The sequence below is a fragment of the Oncorhynchus masou genome, chromosome 25 (assembly GCF_036934945.1).
Source record: "Oncorhynchus masou masou isolate Uvic2021 chromosome 25, UVic_Omas_1.1, whole genome shotgun sequence".
Lineage (NCBI taxonomy): Eukaryota > Metazoa > Chordata > Actinopteri > Salmoniformes > Salmonidae > Oncorhynchus > Oncorhynchus masou.
Genome location: NC_088236.1, coordinates 29,073,976 through 29,098,940, shown reverse-complemented (window position 1 = coordinate 29,098,940; position 24,965 = coordinate 29,073,976). Strand labels below are relative to the sequence as shown.

General features: G+C 41.3%; 1 protein-coding gene across 6 annotated transcripts in view; it reads right to left on the bottom strand.

Moving 5' to 3' along the window:
- Positions 1–24,965, bottom strand: part of clip1a (CAP-GLY domain containing linker protein 1a) — a 55,588-nt gene that overhangs the window by 26,060 nt on the left and 4,563 nt on the right. For 5 of the 6 annotated variants that reach the window (XM_064937256.1, XM_064937257.1, XM_064937258.1 and 2 more), the window contains exons 2-8: positions 8,053–8,347; positions 4,588–5,108; positions 2,580–2,704; positions 2,161–2,377; positions 1,796–1,993; positions 1,362–1,453; positions 1,059–1,119 (exon numbers count right to left, since the gene is read on the bottom strand). In XM_064937256.1, the coding sequence (XP_064793328.1) occupies positions 1,059–1,119; positions 1,362–1,453; positions 1,796–1,993; positions 2,161–2,377; positions 2,580–2,704; positions 4,588–5,108; positions 8,053–8,143 (1,305 nt within the window). In that variant the 5' untranslated portion in view covers positions 8,144–8,347. Of the gene's footprint in view, positions 1–1,058; positions 1,120–1,361; positions 1,454–1,795; positions 1,994–2,160; positions 2,378–2,579; positions 2,705–4,587; positions 5,109–8,052; positions 8,348–24,965 lie in introns of those variants that run through there. The other variant, XM_064937260.1, reaches the window with a different exon arrangement.

Here is a 24,965-nt window from a genome sequence, read left to right as displayed (position 1 = left end):
GAAAAGTGTGCAAACCTTACAGTCTGATGTGCCAACGACATTTCTTAGCAAGAGGGGAGCAGGAAAGAAATAAACACCAACTAATTCCTAAAATGATCCTAGGCTCGTGTGTTTATTTCAAGCAAACAGTGTTCCAAAAACAAGTTGGGAACATTCAAGCTGTGTTAATATCCACATGCTACATAGTCATGAAATGAGGAAGACCTCCAGGTTGGTGAAGATCGGTCTAATCAAGGCACTGCGCATATTTGGAAGAATGACAATACATGGATAATAGTTTAGTTATTTGTAGATCAGCGAGTCTGCAGTGCCGTGCTCAGGCTGATCCTCTACAAAAGCATGACTTCATGGACACTAAAAGAACATCAGAGCCAGGTTCAGTCAGGTCTGATTCTGACAGCTGTTCCATGGAGGACCTTACTGTCACACGATAGAGAATGAGATTTCAGTCTTGAGTGAGATGGCATCGATCATGCCATGCAACAAACCTAATAGGACTGTGGGCACTGGGCAGGACAGATCTCTGGTGTAGACAGACTGAAGAGAATATTCATGCTCAGTCCTTGGCATACTAGATTAAGGACATGTCACTGACAAGGACACCAATCACTCACTTGCCAACTTAAAATCACAAGCCGGTAGCCAAACTGTTGATGTAATGTATACAGAGTAGCCAAATAGGGACCTTCAATAAGATGTATTCATTGATTATGTTAGAATCTAATGTACACCCTACCACTTTAATCTCAGGGGTCGGGAGCAGTGATGTTGCGGAGTGACTTAATTCCAGAGGTGGACTCTAGTCTGCACTCATCAGAACAGGATGCTTTTAACTCAAAATGTCTGTTTCACAAGACAAGGAGTTTCAACAGCAGTCCTGATGAGATGCAGTGTTGGTGGATTTCTGATACACCTCAGCATCAAATGGATTAATTCCAGTCACTTAGGGGGCGATTTTAACTTGAGATAGGGACATGTAAATCAAAGATGCTCCATAGCATTAGAAAGGAAAAATGTATTCATATTTTGAGTTTGTGGAGAAGTGTATGTGTGTTTACCTCCAGGTCTCCTTTGGTAATGCAAGCTTCCTCCACACGGAACTGGAGGTCCTCCACTTTCCTATCACACAGAGCACACTTCAGATTATAGTTCAGGAACATTTAATATAAGAGGTCTGAAAAAGGAATCATGGATCAAGGGTTTGAAACAGGTTTTCAATCTGACCTACATAATGCCCCCCCTCCCCCCATTTTCCTCCTGTGATACTGTACTGATAACATACAATCAGAACATAGTTATACCCATAGTTAGACCCCATACCCCCTGGACTCCCTTCACCCCACACCCCTCTGAAGCCTCACCGCTTCTCCTCCTCCAGCTGATTGAGCAGCTCAACCTTCTCCTTGTCAGCAGCCTCCACCAGGGTGCGTAATTGGTCCATCTTGGCCTCCATCTTCACAACACATGAATATGCATTCATTAAAACAGATCATCAATATAAGTTGATGACTCATGACAAAACAACGTTATGGAAGGCCGCTATGCATCTGGGAGTTGGCTATAAAAACAAGTGCTTTCTCATTGACAGCAGATGGCAGTGCAGAGGTTTTTGTGACATGAGTGTGAGGTACAGCAAGGTGTTTTCCCAAATCATTACCCAAGGTTTGTCATGGTCATGTATGACATAACACACTTCTGCAGATGAGAGTACAAGTTCCAAAACTGTAACGTCCTGGGACTTATCTGTGTGGAAATGTGTGTGTAAATCATGAGGAGGAACTCAGTGTGTATTGACCTGCTCCTGGTCCTCTCTCAGCAGGGTCAGTTCCTGCTCCACCTCGCCCACATGGGTGGTTGCCTTGGCCACCTCTGCCCTCTCCATGTCACGCTCCGCCATCAGCTGCTCGATGTGCTGCTGCTTCTCCTTCAGCACCTCCTGAACTGCTGTGGTGCCAGAGATCTTTCTCGAGTACCGTGATGACGTTTCTGTCAGCTGTGGTGGGAGGGGGGGGGGGGGGTAGAAGAGTGTTTAGACTGGTTAATGGGGGGGTGGGAGTTCTACTCAGGACAGCAAAAGACAAGACCAATTAAAGAACAGACATCTTGTTGCTCTGCAGTTGTAAATGTGGATGCACTTATGAGTGTGTGTGTGCGCCTCACCAGGCCTGTGCGGCTGGGCTTGGCACTGACGGAGGAGGCCACAGAGCTCATGGAGCTGATGGAGGAGGCGCTGGGGCTGCGCTTCAGGCCCGAGGGCGTGGCCACCAACTTCCGCACCATGGTCTTTGCCTTGGCCGGCGTGGTGGAGGGGAAGCCAATACGCGTGACCTTATGGACTGGGGCGAACAGGCCATACTTGGGTTGGCATTGAAAGTATCTGAGGAAATACAAATGAAGTGGATAAGAAAAAAAAAGCAATGTCACTGCGCCCCCCCCCCACAGACAAAAAGTCTATACAAAAAAGTATATACAAATAACACCCATAAGACTTGCCGGTACTTAACTTTCTTTTAAACAAACTGGTTGCCAGAGTAGCATGTTTCTCAAGCCTGTGTGATAATCCTCTCTGGTCTGATTACCTGGTTCCTGCCACTGCCCCATCGTTCTTTCCCAGGGGCTCATCCAGTTCCACACCACACCACTCTCCCTTGGCAAAGTCTGTTTCACCAAGAAAGCGAACCACACCAGCTTTTGTGCCACCAACCTGCAGAGAATGTGCAAAGAAAGAGTTCAGAAAAAAGAATCTCAAAGCACCTAGAGATTAACGAGCTTGGCATGAGATAAAACTACCAAGGCAACAGTTCTTAATAATAATAATCATAATACATGCAACATGTCAACATCACGGGGCTGATAAATGTATCGTCAGCGTTTCCTTTTACAATGCTCTAAAGCAGTGATCACTTTCTAAGTCAAAATGCAAGCCGAGATCTACCGCTCAGATGTTTTAAACATGGCTAAACATAAGCCTATGCAACATTAACCTATTAAAAACAGTTCTGTAACAATTAGGTTTGTGCAGTAGGCTAAAGGCCCAATACATTATCACTGCATATTGGATATGCTTGAATTACCCTGCCAATGTTGTCCTTCTCAGACCATTTAGAAATGATTTGGTAATAGATAAATTTGTTGTATTACTTGTGAGGCACAGCTAAGTGAGCATAATAATTTGCGTTATTATTTTTGGGGGACGGATGGTCAGTCTGAGGGGAGGAAGGAGCAGCGGTGAGGCTGCCTCTCAACCGACTCACCGTCCCACCGTTTTCTCTCCATTTGCTGAGAAAAGGGGACAGTCTTCCAGCTGATGGTGAAACAAGTCGCACTGCATTATTTCTGCCTCATGCACAAATTCATATGGTTACTCCTATGACCAGAGACTGTTAAATATTCATCGATATTAAAAAAGCCACAAGCCACTAATAATAACACAAGCTCATCAGAAGACTTTGCTATACTCAAGTCATTGCAGCTGCAATGCTGGTTGTAGCGTGAGTGGAAGTAGGAAGAACGCACATTTTATGGATTATAAAATCTTTGAACGTGTTGAATAACAATTTAAACATGAACTTACTCATTAAAAACAGCACCTCTTTGCTGTACTCGTTGAGTCTCTCTCTTGTCATGGGTTTAGAAGTTTAAAAATGTCAGTGTCAACTTTGCTGTGCAGTCGAGGCTTCTTTTTACAGTCTATGGCTTAAGGGAATTGTGCAAACACAGTGATCTGAGCTACCTGATTGGCCAGTGGTAGGCCAAAAGGTGCACTTGATTTGCTCTCTGGCCCTGCCGGGTAGGTGGAGTTCTCCACCTTTACACAAATGAAACGGTTAAAAACGGGAAAACTTGCCATCCTGGCACTATGGCTGCTGAATCAAGTGCACCTAGCAACAACAGAGCAAAACAAATTAAGAAAATAGCAACGGAATGCTTTATCCTTCGTTTTTTTACAGCAACGTTTGGTGATCAACTAGTAATGCCTTGAAGATCAACCAGTATCGCGATCGACCGGTTTTTGACCACTGTTCTAAAGGGAGAAGTGAGAAATAATGTGGTGAGAAAAGCACCCTCCCTTCCTCTGAGCGTGGGTGACACTTCCTCTTAACACAATGTGTTACACAGCCCGAGGCTGACGGCGAGAGAGAGGGGGGCCTTGGACAACACACTCAGGACGGAAGGTGCTCATACGAGGACAGAGCTTGGCTGTGAACAGAGGGACTATACACAGAAACTGAGCTCACTGAGGAGTGTTAGAACGGATGTTCTCATTGGTCAGTGAGAAGTTGGGAAGGAGGTGGGAGGAGGTTGTGTTCCGCAGACACATTCCTGAGAGATTACCATGGTGAGAGGGAGGAGTGGTCAGTCGTGTAACTGAGACCAGGCTGTATTTACAGCATTTGTGGCCACACAAGGGGCAAGAGGGTGTGGGGATGGGGATGAGCCCTCTCTAACCTGGAACAGGGTTAGGAGGCCAGGAGGAACATTTGAGACAAACTTGCATAAATGGACGAGCAGGCAGATGCTTCAGGATAAAAGCTACCTGATTCAAAATAACAGCTGCATTCAAAGTGTAAATGAACTAAGCCTTACCAAAACGCGGTCTCCATTCTTCAGCTCCCTCTCCCCTTTCTTGACCGAGCTGGTGTCTGAGAGGTTGGAGATGGACTCGCTGTTTGTGCGTGCCAGGTTGGAGGCTGGAGTGGCAGGCGTTGCAGTTGAGGCTTTTTTGACAGAGGGGGTGTGAGAGGCCAGGCTGGTGGTGGAGGGGGTGGGCGACCCAGCCCGGGACGAAGGTGCTGTCTGAGTCCCGTTGGCCTCGCCCTCTGTGTAGGACAGCTTGGAGGGGCGGGTGAATATCCCTTTCAGGGCCTCGCACTGGAAATAGCGCACCCCTGCCACCGAGCCATCGTTCTTCCCAATGGGCTCATCCAACACTATGCCAGCCCACTGTCCTGGTGCAAACTGAGCCTCCCCCAGGAACTGCACCACGCCAGGTTTGTTCCCATTCACCCACACTCGCTCCCCAACCTGGAAGTTCTCCCCGCCATCTTGTGTCCCAGCTGCACCGCCTCCTGGAGTGGACTTGTCGGCTGCAGCTACTTTGGATCCGGCTGCATGGAAACAGGTGGAAATCATCCAATTACTGCCAGTGTGCCAATGCCACTAAAGTTGGTCCATGGTGAGCTGAGCTAACAGGGCTAACATGAAGGGGTTAGCTCACAGAACATGACACCTTTACCCCGCTATTCAACAGTTCCAAACTCTTATCCCAGAGTGAAATATGTTACGTACAGTGCCTACAGAAAGTTCACACCCCTTGACTTTTTCCACTTTGTTATTACAGCCTGAATTTAAGATGTATTAATTTGAGATTGTGTCACTGGCCTTCACACAATACCCCATAATGTCAAAGTGGAATCATGTTAGACATTTTTACAATGAAATGTCAAGTCAATAAGTATTCAACCCCTTTGTTATGGAAAGCCTAAATAAGTTCAGGAGTAAAACATTGCTTACAAGTCACATAAGTTGCATGGACTCACTCTGTGTGCAATAACAGTGTTAAACCTTTTTTTTGACAAACTCATTTTGAATATTCCTTTGAGCATGGTAAAGTTATTAATTACACTTTGGATGGTGTATTAATACACCCAGTCACTACAAAGATACATGTGTCCTTCCTAACTCAGTTGCCGAAGAGGAAGGAAACCGCTCAGGGATTTAACCGTGAGGCAAATGGTGACTAAAACAGTTGCAGAGTTTAATGGCTGTGATAGGAGAAAACGGAGGATGGTTCAACAACATTGTAGTTACTCCACAACACTAACCTAAATGACAGAGTGGAAAGGAAGCCTGTACAGATGAAAAATAATCCAAAGCATGCATCTTGTTTACAATAAGGCATTAAAGTAAAACTGCAAAATATTAGGCAAAGAAATTAACTTCATGTACTGAATACAATGCTTTATGTTTGGCGCAAATCTACCAACATCACAGAGTACCACTCTTCATCTTTTCAAGCAGGGTGGTGGCTGCATCATGTTATGGGTTATGCTGTTCATCTGCAAGGACTAGGGAATGTTATTGGATAAAAGAAACGGAATAGAGCTAAGCATAGGCAAAATCCTTTTGGAAAACCTGGTTCAGTCTGTTTTCCAACAGACACTAGGAGACAAATTCACCTTTAAGCAGGACAATAACCAAAAACACAAGGCCAAATATACACTGGAGTTGCTTACCAAGACGACATTGAATGTTCCTGAGTGGCCTAGTTACAGTTTTGACTTAAAGATGCTACACACAGGATTTCTTAGAATAATTGCATTGTTATTTCAGAAAATGTCCATAATATATCTGGCGCTAATAGTGGAATGGTGGTGTTTCACAGTATTACTCACCCGCCAGTGTTGTGATTGGCTGTGAAATTCACCTATTGATTCCTCCTGCCGAAGTGGCATCAGTTGTCAAACTGGGAAAGCTGTTCTGACTTTGTGGAGCTGTTCTGATCTAGTGGAAATCTTCATTTTAATATTAATATATATTATATATATATATATTAATATATTAATATATATATTAATATATATATATATTAATATATTAATATTAATATATTAATATATTTATATATATATTAATATATTAATATATTAATATATTTTATATATATTAATATATTAATATATTAATATATTTATACCAATATATATATATATATATTTATATATATTAATATATATATATTAATATATTAATATATATATATATTAATATATATATATTAATATATATATATATATATATTAATATATATATATATATTAATATATATATATATATTAATATATATATATATAAATATATATATATATATATAAATATATATATATAAATATATATATATATATATTAATATATATATATTAATATATATATATAAATATAATATATTAATATATATATATAAATATATTAATATATATTATTAATATATTAATATATATATATATAAAATATATATTTTAATATATATATATTAATATATATATATTTAATATATATATATTAATATATATATATACCAAAATAATATTTATATTATCATGGTTATATGGTCCATACATGTATATCAATACATATATAAAAATAAATATATATTTTTATACATATATATACATATATATATAATATATATATAGACATGAAAATGGCTGTTTAGCATAATGGTCAATATACATATATGTATATATGTATATATACATATATATGTATATATATATGTATATATATATGTATATATATATATATATATATATATGCTAAATGTTGTACAAGCCAGGTGTGCAACGCTCTTAGAGACTTACCATTAAGACTGATTCTAACATGTATTGACTCGTGTGAATACTTATGTAAATTATGTACAAAAAACATGGGTGAGAAAAATTCAGGCTGTAACACAACAAAATGTGTTATAAGTCAAGGGGTATGAATACTTTCTGAAGGCACTCTACCGTCAACATTTGATCAGGCCCAATAATTAAGGTTGCCTGATTTTCAACATATAAATAAACTGGCTCATATGATAACAGCCAAGCAATGCACAAAGTAATAGTTGATTGGATGACATTTACATGAGGCCAAACTTCAGTGGCATTTTCACATGACCCGACTGTCAATGCTTTGAAACAAAATACCAGCACAGGGTTCACATTTTACATAGCAAGCCTGCTGTGTCTAAAGCCTCTAGTGAACTCAATTCACCAAATTTCTCCTACTTAAAAATATAGTTAATCCACCATATTGGAGAGATTTTGGGGGTAAATACTATAGCCTATGGAATCAAAATGGCCAGTGACCGATCAGCATGTCTACATCAAATCTAGTCAAGCCGCATCAGCAGATCCAGACTGATGAAGCAGTAAAGCCCATTTCATTGCAACCTTAAGCTGATTGATGACATCAAAGTCAGAGGTTAGGTGCTGTAGCTACCAGCCTTAATGAGAAGCAGCAAGGACATGAGAACTGCTGGTGCTAAGGGGGACGAGGACCTCTTACCAGCGGAGGGGGTGGTCTTGGTGGCTGGCGCCCCCGTTGACCTACCCATCTTGCTGGGCGCTTTGAGCCCGCTGGGCTTGGTTGTGCTCATGTTTCCTCTCTGTGTGCTGTGAAATCTACAGGGCCTTTCTGTCCGTCAGTGGGCGCTGGCAAACCCCAAATCATTGACGTAGTTGTGCTCAGACTCTGAGATGACAATGCTCTCTGAGTCACAGCACCAAAATAAATCAAACAAAAATAAAAAAAAAGGTAGGAAAAGGGGTGAGGGAGAAAAAGATTCCCCTCAAAAAGGACCCTGTTAAGAGAGAGGAAGACAAATTAGTGCAACAAACAGCTTCGTATAGTATGCATTTGAGTTAGCCTAGTTTATTCATATTATTTACTTTGCATAGAAGACTACTAATGATAATACCCTGAAGGGAACAGGATTTTCACAGAAAAATCCTATATTTCAGTCTTCACTTAAAATGGTAAGCCAGGAGGGAGGGTTGTTTCACTGGTCCAATTTTTACTTTGTGGACATGACTATTCAAACACTGGCGTCTTATATTGATTTGTTCACTTGGTATAATTGATTCCACCACAACATCATGGGTGGCACTGACAAGGCTTATTGTTTACAACGGATTAATGGTGAGCATAGATGGGCTGAATAGCCTGCCCTTGACATTCAAATGATCTTGTGTTCTTATGACAACAAGCAGTGCTCGCCCGACTGACTCGTCACAGTGAGTCCTATACTAAAAATACTCTGTCACAAGCCAGGCCACATTCAAGTGTCTCCGTGTGCGCATGCATTTGTCACCACCATACAGAAACAAATTCTCGCTTTCCCTTTCTCTCCCTCACACACGCAAAGTCGATCAGTCTTCGATATCAACAAACCTAGTACCATTCAGAAACACAGGTAGGGAATTCTTAACGAAAGACCTGCGCATAAACACATTTCAACCCCAGACATGAAGACTGGAAGTACACTCTTTTTGCATGTCAGAGTACACTCATTTTGCTTTGCTCAATAACATGTGATTCTACCCTCCCTGCTTTAATAAGGACTTCAAAAATGGGCCCATTACATGGATTTAGTAACACTCCAATGACATGTTTCTAAATTCGGGGTGGCAGGTAGCCTAGTGGTTAGAGTGTTGGGCCAGTAACCGAAAAGTTGCTAGATCGAATCCCTGAGCTGACATCTGTCGTTCTGCCCCTGAACAAGGCAGTGAACCCACTGTTCTTAGGCAGTCATTGTAAATAAGAATTAGTGCTTACCTGACTTGCCTAGTTAAATAAAGGTTAAAAATAAATAATACCTCACATTCTCATCACAAGTGCTCTGCTGTGTTTTTGCCAGGGTTTTACCAATCAATCAGGCCTTGCAAATAGCTCTGTACCCATCAAACACAAGAGTCTTGGGATTAGTAAACAAACAGAAAATGATGAAAGTGTTTAGCAGCCCTCCTACAGGCCAGACTACTAGATTAGCTAATAGCTAAATATGCTACAAGGGTCTAGCCTACCTGTTATTACCAGACTGACAAAATGGTGGCCTTGGCATAATCCGGAAACATTTGTGTTGTCCTTCAATAACTTCTCAATAAGGCTTCCTGTTAATATTAATGTTTGAGAACGAGCATTAATTAATGTAGTAACTAGGGAAGCCTTAGGCCAAGGAGTGGCAACATATGTGTTCTACTGTTAGCTAGCAATGTAGGAAGACAATTTTATTGACAGTCTTTGCTCTGACTTGCAGCATGTTAGGGACTCCCAAGTGTTGAAATAATGCATGTGGTTGAGAGAGCCCAGAGCAGCAGGTGCACAGCAAGGCCTTCACATCAAGTTACCACCTTACCCCTGGAGGTCAACCACACTACTGTTGCTATGGCAACACAACCTATTATTTTTTTAATTTATTTTATTTATTTCACCTTTATTTAACCTGGTAGGCTCGTTGAGAACAAGTTATTATTTACAACTGTGACCTGGCCAAGATAAAGCAAAGCAGTGCGACAACAAACAACAGTGTGTGCAAATGGCGTGAGAAGGTAGGCAATAAATAGGTCATGTATTTCATATACCTTTGACTATTGGATATTCTTATAGGCACTAAAGTATTGCCAGTGTAACAGTATAGCTTCTGTCCCTCTCCTTGCCCCTACCTGGGCTCGAACCAGGAACACATCGACAACAGCCCCACTCGAAGCAGCATTAGCCATCACTCCACATAAGCCGCGGCTCTTGCAGAGCAAGGGGAATAACTACTTAAAATCTCAGAGTGAGTGACGTTTGAAACGCTTTTAGCGCACACCCCGCTATCTAGCTAGCCTTTTCACATCGGTTACACCAGCCATTAGACTGATAGGCTTGAAGTCATAAACAGTGCTGTGCTTGCGAAGAGCTGCTGGCAAAAAGCACGAAAGTGCTGATTAAATGAATGCTTACGAGCCTGCTGCTGCCTTCCATCGCTCAGTCAGACAGCTCTATCAAATCATATAGACTTAATTATAACATAACACACAGAAATACGAGCCATTGGTCATTAATATGGTCGAATCCGGAAACTATCATTTCGAAAACAAAACGTTTATTATTTCAGTGAAATACGGAACCATTCGCTATTTTATCTAAATATGTCATAATTACGTAAAAGTCTAGCAAATTAGTTTGCAACGAGCCTCCCGGGTGGCACAGTGGTTAAGGGCGCTGTACTGCAGCGACAGCTGTGCCATCAGAGTCCCTGGGTTCGCGCCCAGGCTCTGTCGTAACCGGCCGCACCCGGGAGGTCCGTGGGGCGACGCACAATTGGCCTAGCGTCGTCTGGTTTAGGGAGGGCTTGGTCGGTAGGGATGTCCTTGACTCATCGCGCACCAGTGACTGCTGTGGCAGGCCGGGCGCAGTGCGCGCTAACCAAGGTTGCCAGGTGCAGTTTCCTCCGACACATTGGTGCGGCTGGATTCCGGGTTGGATGCGCGCTGTGTTAAGAAGCAGTGCGGCTTGGTTGGGTTGTGTATCGGAGGACGGATGACTTTCAACCTTCGTCTCTCCCGAGCCCGTACAGGAGTTGTAGCGATGAGACAAGATAGTAGCTACTAAAAAACAATTGGATACCACGAAATTGGGGAAATTATATACCAGAAAAAGGGGTAATTATTATTTAAAAAAAAAAAAAAGTTTTGCAATAAGCCAGGCTGCCCAAACTGTTGCGTGCAATGAACGCAAGAGAAGTGACACAATTTCACCTGGTTAATATTGCCTGCTAACCTGGATTTCTTTTAGCTAAATATGCAGGTTTAAAAATATATACTTCTGTGTATTGATTTAAAAAAGGCATTGGTGTTTATGGTTAGGTAGTCGTCCAACGATTGTGCTTTTTTCGCAAATGCGCTTTTGTTAAATCATCCCCCACCGTTGCATCGATTATATGCAACGCAGGACACACTAGATAAACTTGTAATATCATCAAGCATGTGTAGTTATAACTAGTGATTATGATTGATTGATTGATTGTTTTTTATAAGATAAGTTTAATGCTAGCTGGCAATTTACCTTGGCTTCTACTGCATTCGCGTAACAGGCAGTCAATCTCCTTGTGGAGTACAGCAAGAGGCAGGTGGTTATAGCGTTGGACGAGTTAACTGTAAGGTAGCAAGATTGGATCTCCCGAGCTGACAAGGTGAAAATCTGTTGTTCTGCCCCTGAACAAGTTAACCCACCGTTCCTAGGCATTCATTGAAAATAAGAATGTGTTCTTAACTGAATTGCTTAGTTAAATAAACATTTTTAAAACGTCAAAATCGGCACCCAAAAATACCGATTTCCTAATTAAATCGGCCATTCCGATTAATCGGTCGACCTCCAGTAGTGATGCTAGTCAGGCGGGCGCTGGCAGCGAACGGTCGAAAAGCATGCATTTGATTTTACTAGCATTTAACTTCTTCGATATAGGGGGCGCTCTTAATTTTTGGATAAAAAAACATTCCCGTTTTAAACAAGATATTTTGTCACAAAAAGATGCTCGACTATGCATATAATTGACAGCTTTGGAAAGAAAACACTGACGTTTCAAAAACTGCAAAGACATTATCTATGAGTGCCACAGAACTGATGCTACAGGCGAAACCATGATGAAATTTCAAACAGGAAATGGCCCAGATTGAGGGCGCTGTGTTCCAATGTCTCCTTATATGGCTGTGAATGCGCCAGGAATGAGCCTACACTTTCTGTCGTTTCCCCAAGGTGTCTGCAGCATTGTGACGTATTTGTAGGCATATCATTGGAAGATTGACCATAAGAGACTACATTTACCTGGTGTCAGCTTGGTGTCCTCCGTCGAAATTATTGCGTAATCTCCATTTTACCATTTGCCTCAGAGGAGAAAGTCAACTGCCACTAATTATTTATCATCGAATAGATATGTGTAAAACACCTTGAGGATTGATTCTAAACAACGTTTGCCATGTTTCTGTCAATATTATGGAGTTAATGTGGAAAACAGTTCGGAGTTGTAATCACTGAACTTTCGGGGGGTTTTCTTAGCCAAACGTGATGAACAAAACAGAGCGATTTCTCCTACACAAATAATATTTTTTGAAAAACTGAACATTTGCTATCTAACAGAGTCTCCTCATTGAAAACATCCGAAGTTCTTCAAAGGTAAATGATTTTATTTGAATGCTTTTCTTGTTTTTGTGAAAATGTTGCCTGCTGAATGCTAGGCTTAATGCTATGCTAGCTATCAATACTCTTACACAAATGCTTGTGTAGCTATGGTTGAAAAGCATATTTTGAAAATCTGAGATGACAGTATTGTTAACAAAAGGGCTAAGCTTGTGAGTGAATATATTTCTTTCATTTCATTTGCGATTTTCATGAAAAGTTAACATTGCGTTATGCTAATGAGTTTGAGGCTATGATTACGCTCCCGGATACGGGATTGCTCGACGCAAGAAGTTAAGAGCAGTTGGAGGCCACAGAAGGAGCGTTGCATGGCATTGAAGCTCATTTGGAGGTTAGTTAACACAGTGTCCAAAGGGCCAGATGTATACAGAAAGGTGTCTGCGTAAGTGGATCAGGTTATCACCTGCGCCCAGAGCGACATCATTGATATATACAGAGAAAAGAGTCGGCCCGAGAATTGAACCCTGTGGTACCCCCATAGAGACTGACAGAGGTCTGGACAACAGGCCCTCCGATTTGACACACTGAGCTCTCTCGTTCGAAGACTTTAGAAAGGCAGGGCAGGATGGATATAGGTCTTTAACAGTTTGGGTCTAGAGTGTCACCCCTTATGAAGAGAGGGATGACCGCGGCAGCTTTCCAATCTTTAGGGATCTCGGGACAATACGAAAGAGAGATTGAACAGACTGGTAATAGGGGTTGAAACAATGGCAGCAGATAGTATTAGAAAGTGGGGTCCAGATTCTCTAGCCCAGCTGATTTGTACAGGTCCAGGTTTTGCAGCTCTTTCAGAACATCTGCTATCTGGATTTGGATGAAGGAGAAGCTGGGGAAGCTCGGTCAGGTAGCTGCGGGGGGGGGGGGCAGAGCTGTTGGCCGGGGTTGCAGTAGCCAGGAGGAAAGCATGGCCAGCCGTGGATCTCAATTATCGTGGATTTATTGGTGGTGACCGTGTTACCTAGCCTCAGTGCAGTGGGCAGCTGGGAGGAGGTGTTCTTGTTCGCCATGTACTTTACAGTGTCCCAAATATTTTTGAGTTAGAGCTACAAGATGCAAATTTCTGTTTGAAAAAGCTAGCCTTTGCTTTCCTGACTGACTGCGTGTATTGGTTCCTGACTTCCCTGAACAGTTGCATATCACTTGGACTATTCAATGCTATTGCAGTCCACAACAGGATGTTTTTGTGCTGGTCAAGGCCAGTCAGGTCTTGAGTGAACCAAGGGCTATATCTGTTCTTAGTTCTACATTTTTTGAAAGGGGCATGCTTATTTAAGATGGTGAGGAAATTACAACAAGGCATCCTCTACTGACGGAATGAGGTCAATATCCTTCCAGGATACCCGGGCAAGGTCGATTCGAAAGGCCTGCTCGCAGAAGTGTTTCAGGGAGCGTTTGACAGTGATGAGGGGTGGTCGTTTGACCGCGGACCCATAGTGGATACAGGCAATGATCGCCGAGATCCTGATTGAAAACCGCAGAGGTGTATTTGGAGGGCAAGTAGGTCAGGATAATATCTATGAGAGTGCCCATGTTTACGGATTTAGGGTTGTACCTGCTGGGTTCCTTTATGATTTGTGTGAGATTGAGGGCACCTAGCTTAGATTGTAGGACTGCCGGGATGTTAAGCATATCCCAGTTTAGGTCACCTAACAGAACGAACCCTGAAGATAGATGATGGCCAATCAATTCACATATGGTGTCCAGGGCACAGCTGGGATCTGAAGGGGGTCTATAACAGGCGGCAACAGTGAGAGACTTATTTCTGGAGAGATTCATTTTTAAAATGAGAAGTTCTAACTGATTGGGTATAGACCTGGAAAGTCTGACAGAACTTTGCATGACATCTCTGCAGTAGATTGCAACTCCTCCCCCTTTGGCAGTTTGACGGAAAATGTTGCAGTTGTGTATGGAAAACGTCAGAATTTTTGGTGGCCTGCCTAAGCCAGGATTCAGACACGGCAAGGACATCAGGGTTGGGGGAGTGTGCTAAAGCAGTGAGTAAAACAAACTTAGTGAGGAGGCTTCTGATGTTAACATGCATGAAACCAAGGCTTTTTCGATTACAGAAGTCAACCAATGAGAGTGCCTGGCGACATGCAGGGCCTGGGTTATGCAATACTGTATAGAGGAATGTTCTGAAAGTTGAACAGGTTCAGGTTTTACATCTGGCCTACTGTTTTAGGCAGGGGTGAAGTAACATCTGCAATGGAATAGGCCAGTTCAACTTCATACGTCCAGTCCCCTCACTACACTGCCAGCAAAAGAAAATGTATTATTACATTCCAGCTATTGACAGAGAGGTCTCCCTGCATTAAGTGAGAGCACCTAACAGTATCAAGATGCCCTGGATTACAGAAAACTAAAGAAATTCTAAATGGATCTTGCTGCTAAGTCACAGACACATACCTTCCATTCCTCTGAAGCCCTAAGCGCTATGTTAAATAAAACAAACTAGATCTCTCTAACGCACATCTACCTTAAGGCAAAAAGAGGTTTCTCAACAGCACAGAATAAAGGGTGGGTCTGCAGCATTGCCCCAATTTACATGGCGCAGTTTTCCCCCTTTGTGGCTGAATGACACCCATTAGTGCCCTGAGGTCAGGACCACGACCAAAAGCCCTCGAGGAAAAAGCACAGAAATTATTGATATCTTCATGGCAGTGAATCATCAGAGGATACAGAGTAGAGGGTATCCATTGGCAAGCCTATTCTATTTTCTATAAATTCACTCCTCACTAATGGTGTACTCTATAAAAAAAAATAGAAGATGGCCGATTACAACAAATGTCCAGAACTATATTTCCAAAGCTGACTTAAACAAAAACAACCCCACAAACAAATAGGACTATGCCTCCTCCATTGCATTACAAACATAATCTGTTGATTCCATGGCATTGTTTAGAGAAAGGCTAAAGTCATCTTGGGGAAGAGAGCGGGCTTTCCCAAATAGACCAGCAATTTCTAGACTTGAAACCAGAGCCGTACATCTATAATTATAAACTATGGACATCTTTCAGCTTAGCACTGGTGTAGTCAGCTGAAAATGATCCAATTATGCAGATGGAGATGTTTCCCACTGGTAAAACTAATCTTTTGCTCCAGACTCTCACTTTAATCTCTATTCAGGAAGATAACAGAACATTGGTGTTTGGCTAATGCAGGTGTTGGGCAATTCACTTATCCTTACAAACCCAAATGCCCATCACTGTCATGCACTGCACTACAGCTGTAGGATAGCCTACTTCTGTTAACACGACAGTGATGAATGTTCAAAATTACATGGTATTTTGGGAAAGTTACCATACCAACATCTTAAACTATGTTACTAGTCAGGGCATTTTCCTAAAAATAATTCCCATCCACTTTAGAGATGGAAATTTTGTTCAATTTTATTGACGACTAACTGACCCGCATTAACAGGTCAACAAACAATTAAATTGTTTTCAAACAGTAGAATGAGGAGACCAACAGAAAATACTATTAGAGATCTGTATATAAGAATGAGATGCTTTTGTTTCTGCCCTAACAATGGGAGTCGGCCCAAGGCGGAAAGGCAGGCGACGAGACTCGGCCCAAAATAAACCCATAGAAACATATTGGGCTTATTTTGGACAGATTTTGGCGAGAGTGAAACCATTCGCTTTTGTCTCTTCCTCTCTTATACTATGCATCCATACAAGAACCGGACATTTCTCATTAAGAGCTTAAGGGAAACGTGTAGCAATAGCAAGCCTATCATCTTACAGTTCAAAATCATTAAACACTCCTGGAATGAAGCAGATAAAACATCATTTTCAAACATTTGCCAAAATGCAATTTGTGGAAAACAGTTCTAAACCTAACGTGAGCAGTTGTGATAGAGATGAACATTTCTGTTAAAAATTTAGAAAGAGGGGGAATCTAATAGCAACAACTATGATGGATTGCTAATATGACTAGGATTGTGCCTTTGGCTTCTAGACAACAAAAGAGAGTTGATATGAAAAACACTAGAACAGGGGAGAAATGCTGGTTAATGGCTTGAGGAAGTCTTTTGAAAATAAATTGCCTCCACATTTCTACAGATGGATTTTTGCAAGGCTACTTTGAAGAAAGGTAAGACATGCCTCATTATTTGGAAGGAAAGTAAACTTTCCGGTTTCAATTCTACTGCCTCAAGCTCACATTGCAAAGTGGTGGGTGACTCACTGAGTCAAAAGGTAGGCAGGCTATGGCCTGTACACCCGAAAGGCGAATGGGAGGTGCGCTTTAATTACGAATTGATATTGAGAAATAAAAAAAGCTTGTTTTTAATTCCACAAAATAATGCAAATTACCCATAGACCGATAAGCATGACCGGACATATGGATTTTCAGCAGCTAACCGAGTAACATCCCTATTATTTGAATGTAATTTGATTTGTTTAAATTTAACAAACTTACTTTCAGACCAGGATAATTTTCTTGAGCAATTGTTGGACCCACTTCCTGTAGTGTGCAGACATGAATTATTTGTGTCTAATTACATGTTTCCTATGGCTCTGGGTTCATGCCACCTACAAAATGTAAAGCACTAATGACTCATTTGCACTATGAACTCAACATTACAGTTCCACCAGTGCATGCTGTAAATTTAGGAGACATAAAATCCGATAGCAATAATATTGAAGGATGGCAGCAAGCTATATAGTTTAACGAAGCACGCACTGTAAAATGAAATAACCTTGCTGCTCTGTTGGGATACATGAAATGGGTGGGGACTGCCTAGCTATAATTAATTGTTACAATTTCCTTTTTTTATTTAGAAAATTTCTCTTACTTTAAAGCTCTGCATTATTGGGAAAGGGCTCGTAAATAAGCATTACAGTAAAGTCTACACCGGTTGTATTCAACGCATGTGACAAATACAATTTTAATTTGACTGGTTGAGGATGTGTTCTGTAAAACAGATTTAGTTCTGAAACCGATTTGAGGGCCCAAAACATGGAGATAATCGACCTCCATGTACGATTACTTGTGGCAGCAGCTTATCCACAGCATGTCTGGCTTAGCTAAGCCATGCAGAGTAGGAAAGCATCGCTCAGACAGACTGTATAGCTCTCTGAACGCAGGGAAAAGGCCTTTCATTCTTCACTGTGCAATATACTTTTGCTGACATCAGTTTCCAACTTGAATGGTTCAAACGTTACTATTACTGTTGGTGGGTTAGTTTTTGATGCTAATTTATGCAAATGTCAATAGTTTGACATTTATAGACTTTTGAAAATGATATTTTAATGTTTGCAGCTGAGCTGGTAAAAGATCAGTAGGATTTAAAATAGTCTACCACTGTTTTTATGGTTGGCATTATGCCAATTTACGCAAATTCAAATTGAGTATATTTTAAAGGTTTCAGATCATTTGAAGTTAGGATAGCTCCAATGTTTTAAAGATGGTCTTGTAGCTTAATTGGCTGAGGAGCAGGACCATTTTCAATAGCTACCACTGTATTCCTATGGTTCTCATTCAAACCCATGTTATTTATGCACATTTAAAATGGTTATAGTTCAAAAAGTATAAATAGTATCAACAAGCTGTATGCAAGACATCGAAGTTGAGTCAGTCTGCACATTTCAACATCGGAGTTGATAGCTTACACGGTTCAAGAAGTAGCATCTAGAACTTTTAAAATGTCACCATTCAAGTCTATGGCCACTGAAATGCATTAATTAATTTATTTTACCTTTATTTAACTAGGCAAGTCAGTTAAGAACAAATTCTTATTTTCAATGACGGCCTAGGAACAGTGGGTTAACTGCCTGTTCAAGGGCAGAACGACAGATTTGTACCTTGTCAGCTCGGGGATTTGAACTTGCAACCTTCCGGTTAGTAGTCCAACGCTCTAACCATTAGGCTACCCTGCCAAATATGGTTGTAGAACAAAAAGTTAATAGTATAAAAAATATTTTCTCAAGCAACCTGCGAAAAACCAGTCTACAAGAAAGCCAGTCTACAAGTTTTACATTTGTTTTCATGTTGATAGATTAAGTGCTAGAGTGAGGGGAATAATGAATATGTAAAAGCGCTAGAGTGGGCTTGCTTTCAGCAAGCACACTAAATATATAGTACCAGTCAAAAGTTTGGACACACCTACTCATTCATGTTTTATTTTTTTACATTGTAGAAAAATAGTGGAGACATCAAAACTATGAAATAACACATATGGAATCAATTAGTAACCAAAAAAGTATTACGCCTAAATATATTTGAGATTCTTCAAAAGGAGCCACCCTTTGCCGTGAGGACAGCTTTGCACACTCAACCAGCTTCATGAGGTAGTCACTAAGGAATGCATTTCAATTAACAGGTGTGCCATGTTAAAAGTTGATTTGTTGAATTTCTTTCCTTCTTAATGCGTTTGAGCCAATCAGTTGTGTTGTGACAAGGTAAGGGGGTATACAGGAGATACCCCTATTTGGTAAAAGACCAAGTCAATATTATGGCAAAAACAGCTCAAATATGTAAAGAGAAACGAAAGTCCATCATTACTTTAAGACATGAAGGTCAGTCAATCCGGAAAATTAAGAACTTGGAAAGTTCCTTCAAGTGCAGTCACAAAAACCCTCAAGCATTGTGAGGAAACTGGCTCTCATGAGAACTGCCACAGGAAAGGAAGACCCAGAGTTGCCACTGTTGCAGAGGATAAATTCAATTGAGTTACCAGCCTCAGAAATGGCTGCCCAAATAAATGCTTCAGAGTTCAACAGACACATCTCAACATCAACTGTTCAGAGAAGACTGCCTGAAATCAGGCCTTTATGGTCAATTTGCTGCAAAGAAACCAATACTAAAGGACACCAATAAAAAGAAGAGACTTGCTTGGGCCAAGAAATATGAGCAATGGACATTAGACTGGTGGAAATCTGGCCAGCTCTCTGGTCTTGGCCATTGTGGAGAGGTTGGAGTCTGTTTGATCGAGTGTGTGGAATAGTGTCTTTTATACAGGTAACGAGTGGAGAACAGTTGAAGTGTACCTATGATTAAAAAAAATTACAGACCTCTACATGCTTTGTAAGTAGGAAACCTGCCAAATCGGCAGTGTATCAAATACTTGTTCACCCCACTATAAGCAAGCCGTTATGCCCGTCAGTATCTCAATGGAAATGATAGTGTTGCTAGTGTACTGATGCATATTTCTGATCAATTTCTCTCCCAAGAAAAGAACAAGCATATCATTAGGCCTATACTGGAATGAAGGGATATCAGGGCAAATAGCCTAATATGTTTAATGCAACTATAAATTGTTACAATACTATTACCATGTTATTGCTACTTTTATCCGTGGCATGCTGTAATGTAAATTAATTAGTGATGCACCGATATGACATTTTTGGCCGATACAGATATCCAAATATTATCCTTACCTTTTAAGCATTCTAGTACAGTTAAATAATTAACACACACAGCAGTCTAAGCCACTGCATCTCAGTGCAAGAGGAGTTACTACAGTCCTTGGTTCGAATCCAGGCTGTATCACATCCGGCCATGATTGGGAGTCCCATAAGGCTGACACAATTGGCCCAGCGTCGTCCGGGTTTGGTCGTCCTTGTAAATAAAAATGTGTTCTTAACTGACTTGCCGAATTAAAAGGTTACACACACACACACACAGACCAAAAAGTTCATTTGTTGGCATTTACATATATCCCCATTACCAGTAAAACAATCAAAACATAATCAAAACCTATTTTTCACATACTTGCGGTGCTGCTTTATTGTTCATTTGTTCAGTCGTTTCATTCTCAACCAGGATTTCTCATACTATGGAATGTCGTTTGGGTCTCTGAAGTCAAATAACACTATTTAACCTGTCAAGTGAGCTTGTTGACCAATCAGGACCTGAAGATGACTGCACGTCACAATTTAACACGTTCATAAAATTTTTTAGGTGTCATCATCTAAAATAACCCTAATTTATAAGACAGTTCTTATTTGAATAATGGTGGTTGGACCAATCTATGTGAAGCTAGCCACAATAAGGATTAAATAAAAGTATGTCATTGACAGTGATGCAAATGAATACAAATAGTAGAATTATGCCATAATTGAATAGATCATGCTAAACGAGGTTGGAATGTTATAAAATCAACAAAAGACAATTTGCTAATTTGACAAATCTGTTGAAATCACACTGGATGTATTATACTTTAAATTTGTGTTTGGAGCATACTTATTTCACTGTACAGCATTGCCTATTGATTGTGGATCAATGACATGGGGTATCAGTCCACTCAGTGACACACACAGAACATTAGCGTCGTAGCTCTTATTGCGGGACTCTGAAACAACTGAATTGAGCCACATTCATTGTAAATCTGTGTATTGAACACTATCCCCAAGGAAAAACAATACTGCATGGATGTTTGAGTCTGATCACACTGAGGACGTTGTGAAAAAAATATATTGGGTATCGAGTAGACTGATACTCCATTTCATTGATCCCCATTCCTTTGATAAAGCTGTACAGTGCAATATGAATGTCAATACACACAATAGGCTGACTGGGGAGATGATTTCACACAGTCACAGTCCCGCGATAAGAGAAACAACGCTAATATTTGTGTAAACTCTTCACATTTGTGTTCTGTGGGTGTCACCAAGTAGGCTAATACCCGATTTCATTGTTTCACATTTCAACCTTAACGTTATCTAGTCTAAATATGGCATGGATCCACCAATTGTAACCTTCTGCATCTTTTTCAAAGAGGTACTTATATTTTGAAGGCAAACCGCAAATTCCACTATTGTGCCAAATCCTTATTGTGGCTAGCTTCACAACACATAACCCGGTGTGCGGTCTGGTCCAGTGTCACTTGCCAGACAAAGCTAGCTGGCTGTTTATAACGTTAGCTTGGGCAACAAGGTTAAGTAGCTAGCTAGCTATTTATTTTCATGAACAGAAGTTCAATTTCAATAGAAGAACAACAAGTGGCTACCTTGCTAATACTTACTAACAAGGATTCCTAAATCATTGCTAAAAAACATGAAAATGACTGCAGTTTCTACTGATCATTGCTTTCAGGCTGGTTGTATTGGTGCTAGCTTGGTACCAAGCTAAATCTAGCTACCCCAGAAGTTGGTCAAACAAATAATGCTTTATTACCAACGCAGAATTGTTAACATCGTTTGTGGCCAGTGTTTGCAAACTTTTTTGTACAGCTTTGACAGTGCTGATAGTAGCTGGGGATTTTAACAAGGCTAATCTGAAAACAAGACTCCCTAAATTGTATCAGCATATCGATTGCGCAACCAGGGCTGGCAAAACCTTGGATCACTGTTATTCTAACTTCCGCGACGGATATAAGGCCCTGCCCCGCCCTTCTTTCGGAAAAGCTGACCACGACTCCATTTTGTTGATCCCTGCCTACAGACAGAAACTAAAACAAGAAGCTCCTACACTGAGGTCTTTCCAACGCTGGTCCGACCAAGCTGATCCCACACTCCCAAGACTGCTTCCATCACGTGGACTGGGATATGTTTCGTATTGCGTCAGACAACAACATTGACGAATACGCTGATTCGGTGTGCGAGTTCATTAGAACGTGCGTTGAAGATGTCGTTCCCATAGCAACGATTAAAACATTCCCAAACCAGAAACTGTGGATTGATGGCAGCATTCGCGTGAAACTGAAAGCACGAACCACTGCTTTTAATCAGGGCAAGGTGACTGGAAACATGACCGAATACAAACAGTGCAGCTATTCCCTCCGTAAGGCAATCAAACAAGCTAAGCGTCAGTATAGAGACAAAGTAGAATCTCAATTCAACGGCTCAGACACAAGAGGTATGTGGCAGGGTCTACAGTCAATCACGGACTACAAAAAGGAAACCAGCCCAGTCACGGACCAGGATGTCTTGCTCCCAGGCAGACTAAATAACTTTTTTGCCCACTTTGAGGACAATACAGTGCCACTGACACGGCCTGCAACGAAAAAATGCGGACTCTCCTTCACTGCAGCCGAGGTGAGTAAAACATTTAAACGTGTCAACCCTCGCAAGGCTGCAGGCCCAGACGACATCCCCAGCCGCGCCCTCAGAGCATGCGCAGACCTTCTGGCTGGTGTGTTTACGGACATATTCAATCAATCCCTACCTCAGTCTGCTGTTCCCACATGCTTCAAGAGGGCCACCATTGTTCCTGATCCCAAGAAAGCTAAGGTAACTGAGCTAAACGACTACCGCCCCGTCATCATGAAGTGCTTTGAGAGACTAGTCAAGGACCATATCACCTCCACCCTACCTGACACCCTAGACCCACTCCTAATATAATGTTTACATACCCTACATTATTCATCACATATGTATACGTATATACTGTACTCTATATCATCTACTGCATCTTTATGTAATACATGTATCACTAGCCACTTTAACTATGCCACTTTGTTTACATACTCATCTCATATGTATATACTGTACGATACCATCTACTGTATCTTGCCTATGCTGCTCTGTACCATCACTCATTCATATATCTTTATCCCCTTACACTGTGTATGAGACAGTTTTGGAAATGTTAGTTAGATTACTTGTTGGTTATTACTGCATTATCGGAACTAGAAGCACAAGCATTTCGCTACACTCGCTAACCATGTGTATGTGACAAATAAAATTTGATTTTGATTTTTTTGCTGTGCCTGGCATGCAAGTGCAAATTCAGAACACACAACATTCTATAATAACTGTTATTTGACATGTCAAATTAAGAGCTTATTTAACACGCCAAAGTGTTATTTGACGTGTCTTTACTGTGCAACTCCGATAGAGCAACGTGTACCGGTGCCCGACCAGTCAGCAAAAGCCAACATCACCCACAACAGAGAAAGGTTGATTGTGAATGGCAATGAATTCCATTATCTTGACATTAATGGATTTCGCCTTTGAGTTGTCTCGCTGAAATTCTTACTCTTTCAAATGACTACTCAACTTGTTGACTGCTTGAGCCACACAGCAGACATTGTGGGCTTGGTTAGAAATGCTGTGTTGCACGTGTAGCGCAAAGTTTTACGTGGCGTCATTACGTCAACGACCTACATTATATAGGTATGCACGTCAGCTTTGACATCGGTTTTGCACATCGGCGTTAAACTAGACATCGAGCCTGAAGACTGATCATGCTCTCCACAGCCGATGTGAGTAAGACCTTTAAACAGGTCAACGTTCACAAGGCCGCAGGTCCAGACGGATTACCACGACATGTACTGCGAGCATTCGCTGACCAGCTGGCAAGTGTACTCACTGACAATTTCAAACTCTCCCTGTCGAGTCTGTAATACCAACATGTTTCAGGCAGACCACCATGGTGCCTGTGCCCAAAAACACTAAGGTAACCTGTGTGAGGTTCTGTGTTATGCACCATAGCCTGTTACCATATCATATGTGATTGAATATTATCTGCTGTTGGCTTGTGTGGGTGTATGTGTTATGCAACATAGCTGACTTGAGTCGTTGTCAACAGTTTCAGGGCCATGGGCCTTTCTTGTGATGGAAAAATATAGAATAACATAAAAACAGGAACTGTACGGTCTTTTGTTAGATAACAGGAGCCAAGTGTGATAACAGTATCGAGAGCATGAGCGCATAGATATTCTACACAACTACAACGACTGACCGCTGAAGCGCCTAGGGGGCTGGGACCAGCTCGTACGCCAACAATCAACGATAGGCTGGGTGAGTTTAAACCACGCCCAGTCTCTACTCTGTGACAGGCCGGCTCGGAAGCAGGAACTACTTCTGTCAGAGTATTAAAGAAGATACTGTTAGTATGTTGGCTAGTTCTCTGTTCTACCCTTGCGTGGTGTTACAGCGAACCCGTATATATACGAAAATTGCATTTACCACTTATTGCTTAGCTAATAAAAAGTACATAGTATACAATCGGTGACTCAATGTCATATTTATCCTGATACCAGATTCGATTGATACAACCCTTAACACCTGCCAAAATTACTACCGACCCGTTGCACTCACGTCTGTAGCCATGAAGTGCTTTGAAAGGCTGGTCATGGCTCACATCACCACCAATACCCCAGAATTCCCTAGACTCACTCCAATTTACATACATACCCAACAGATCCACAGATGATGCAATCCCTATTGGTTGAGAGCTTCATGTTCCTTGGTGTCCACATCACCAACAAACTAACATGGTCCAAGCACACCAAGACAGTTGTGAAGAGGGCACAACAAAATCTATTCCCTCTCAGGAGACTGAAAATATTT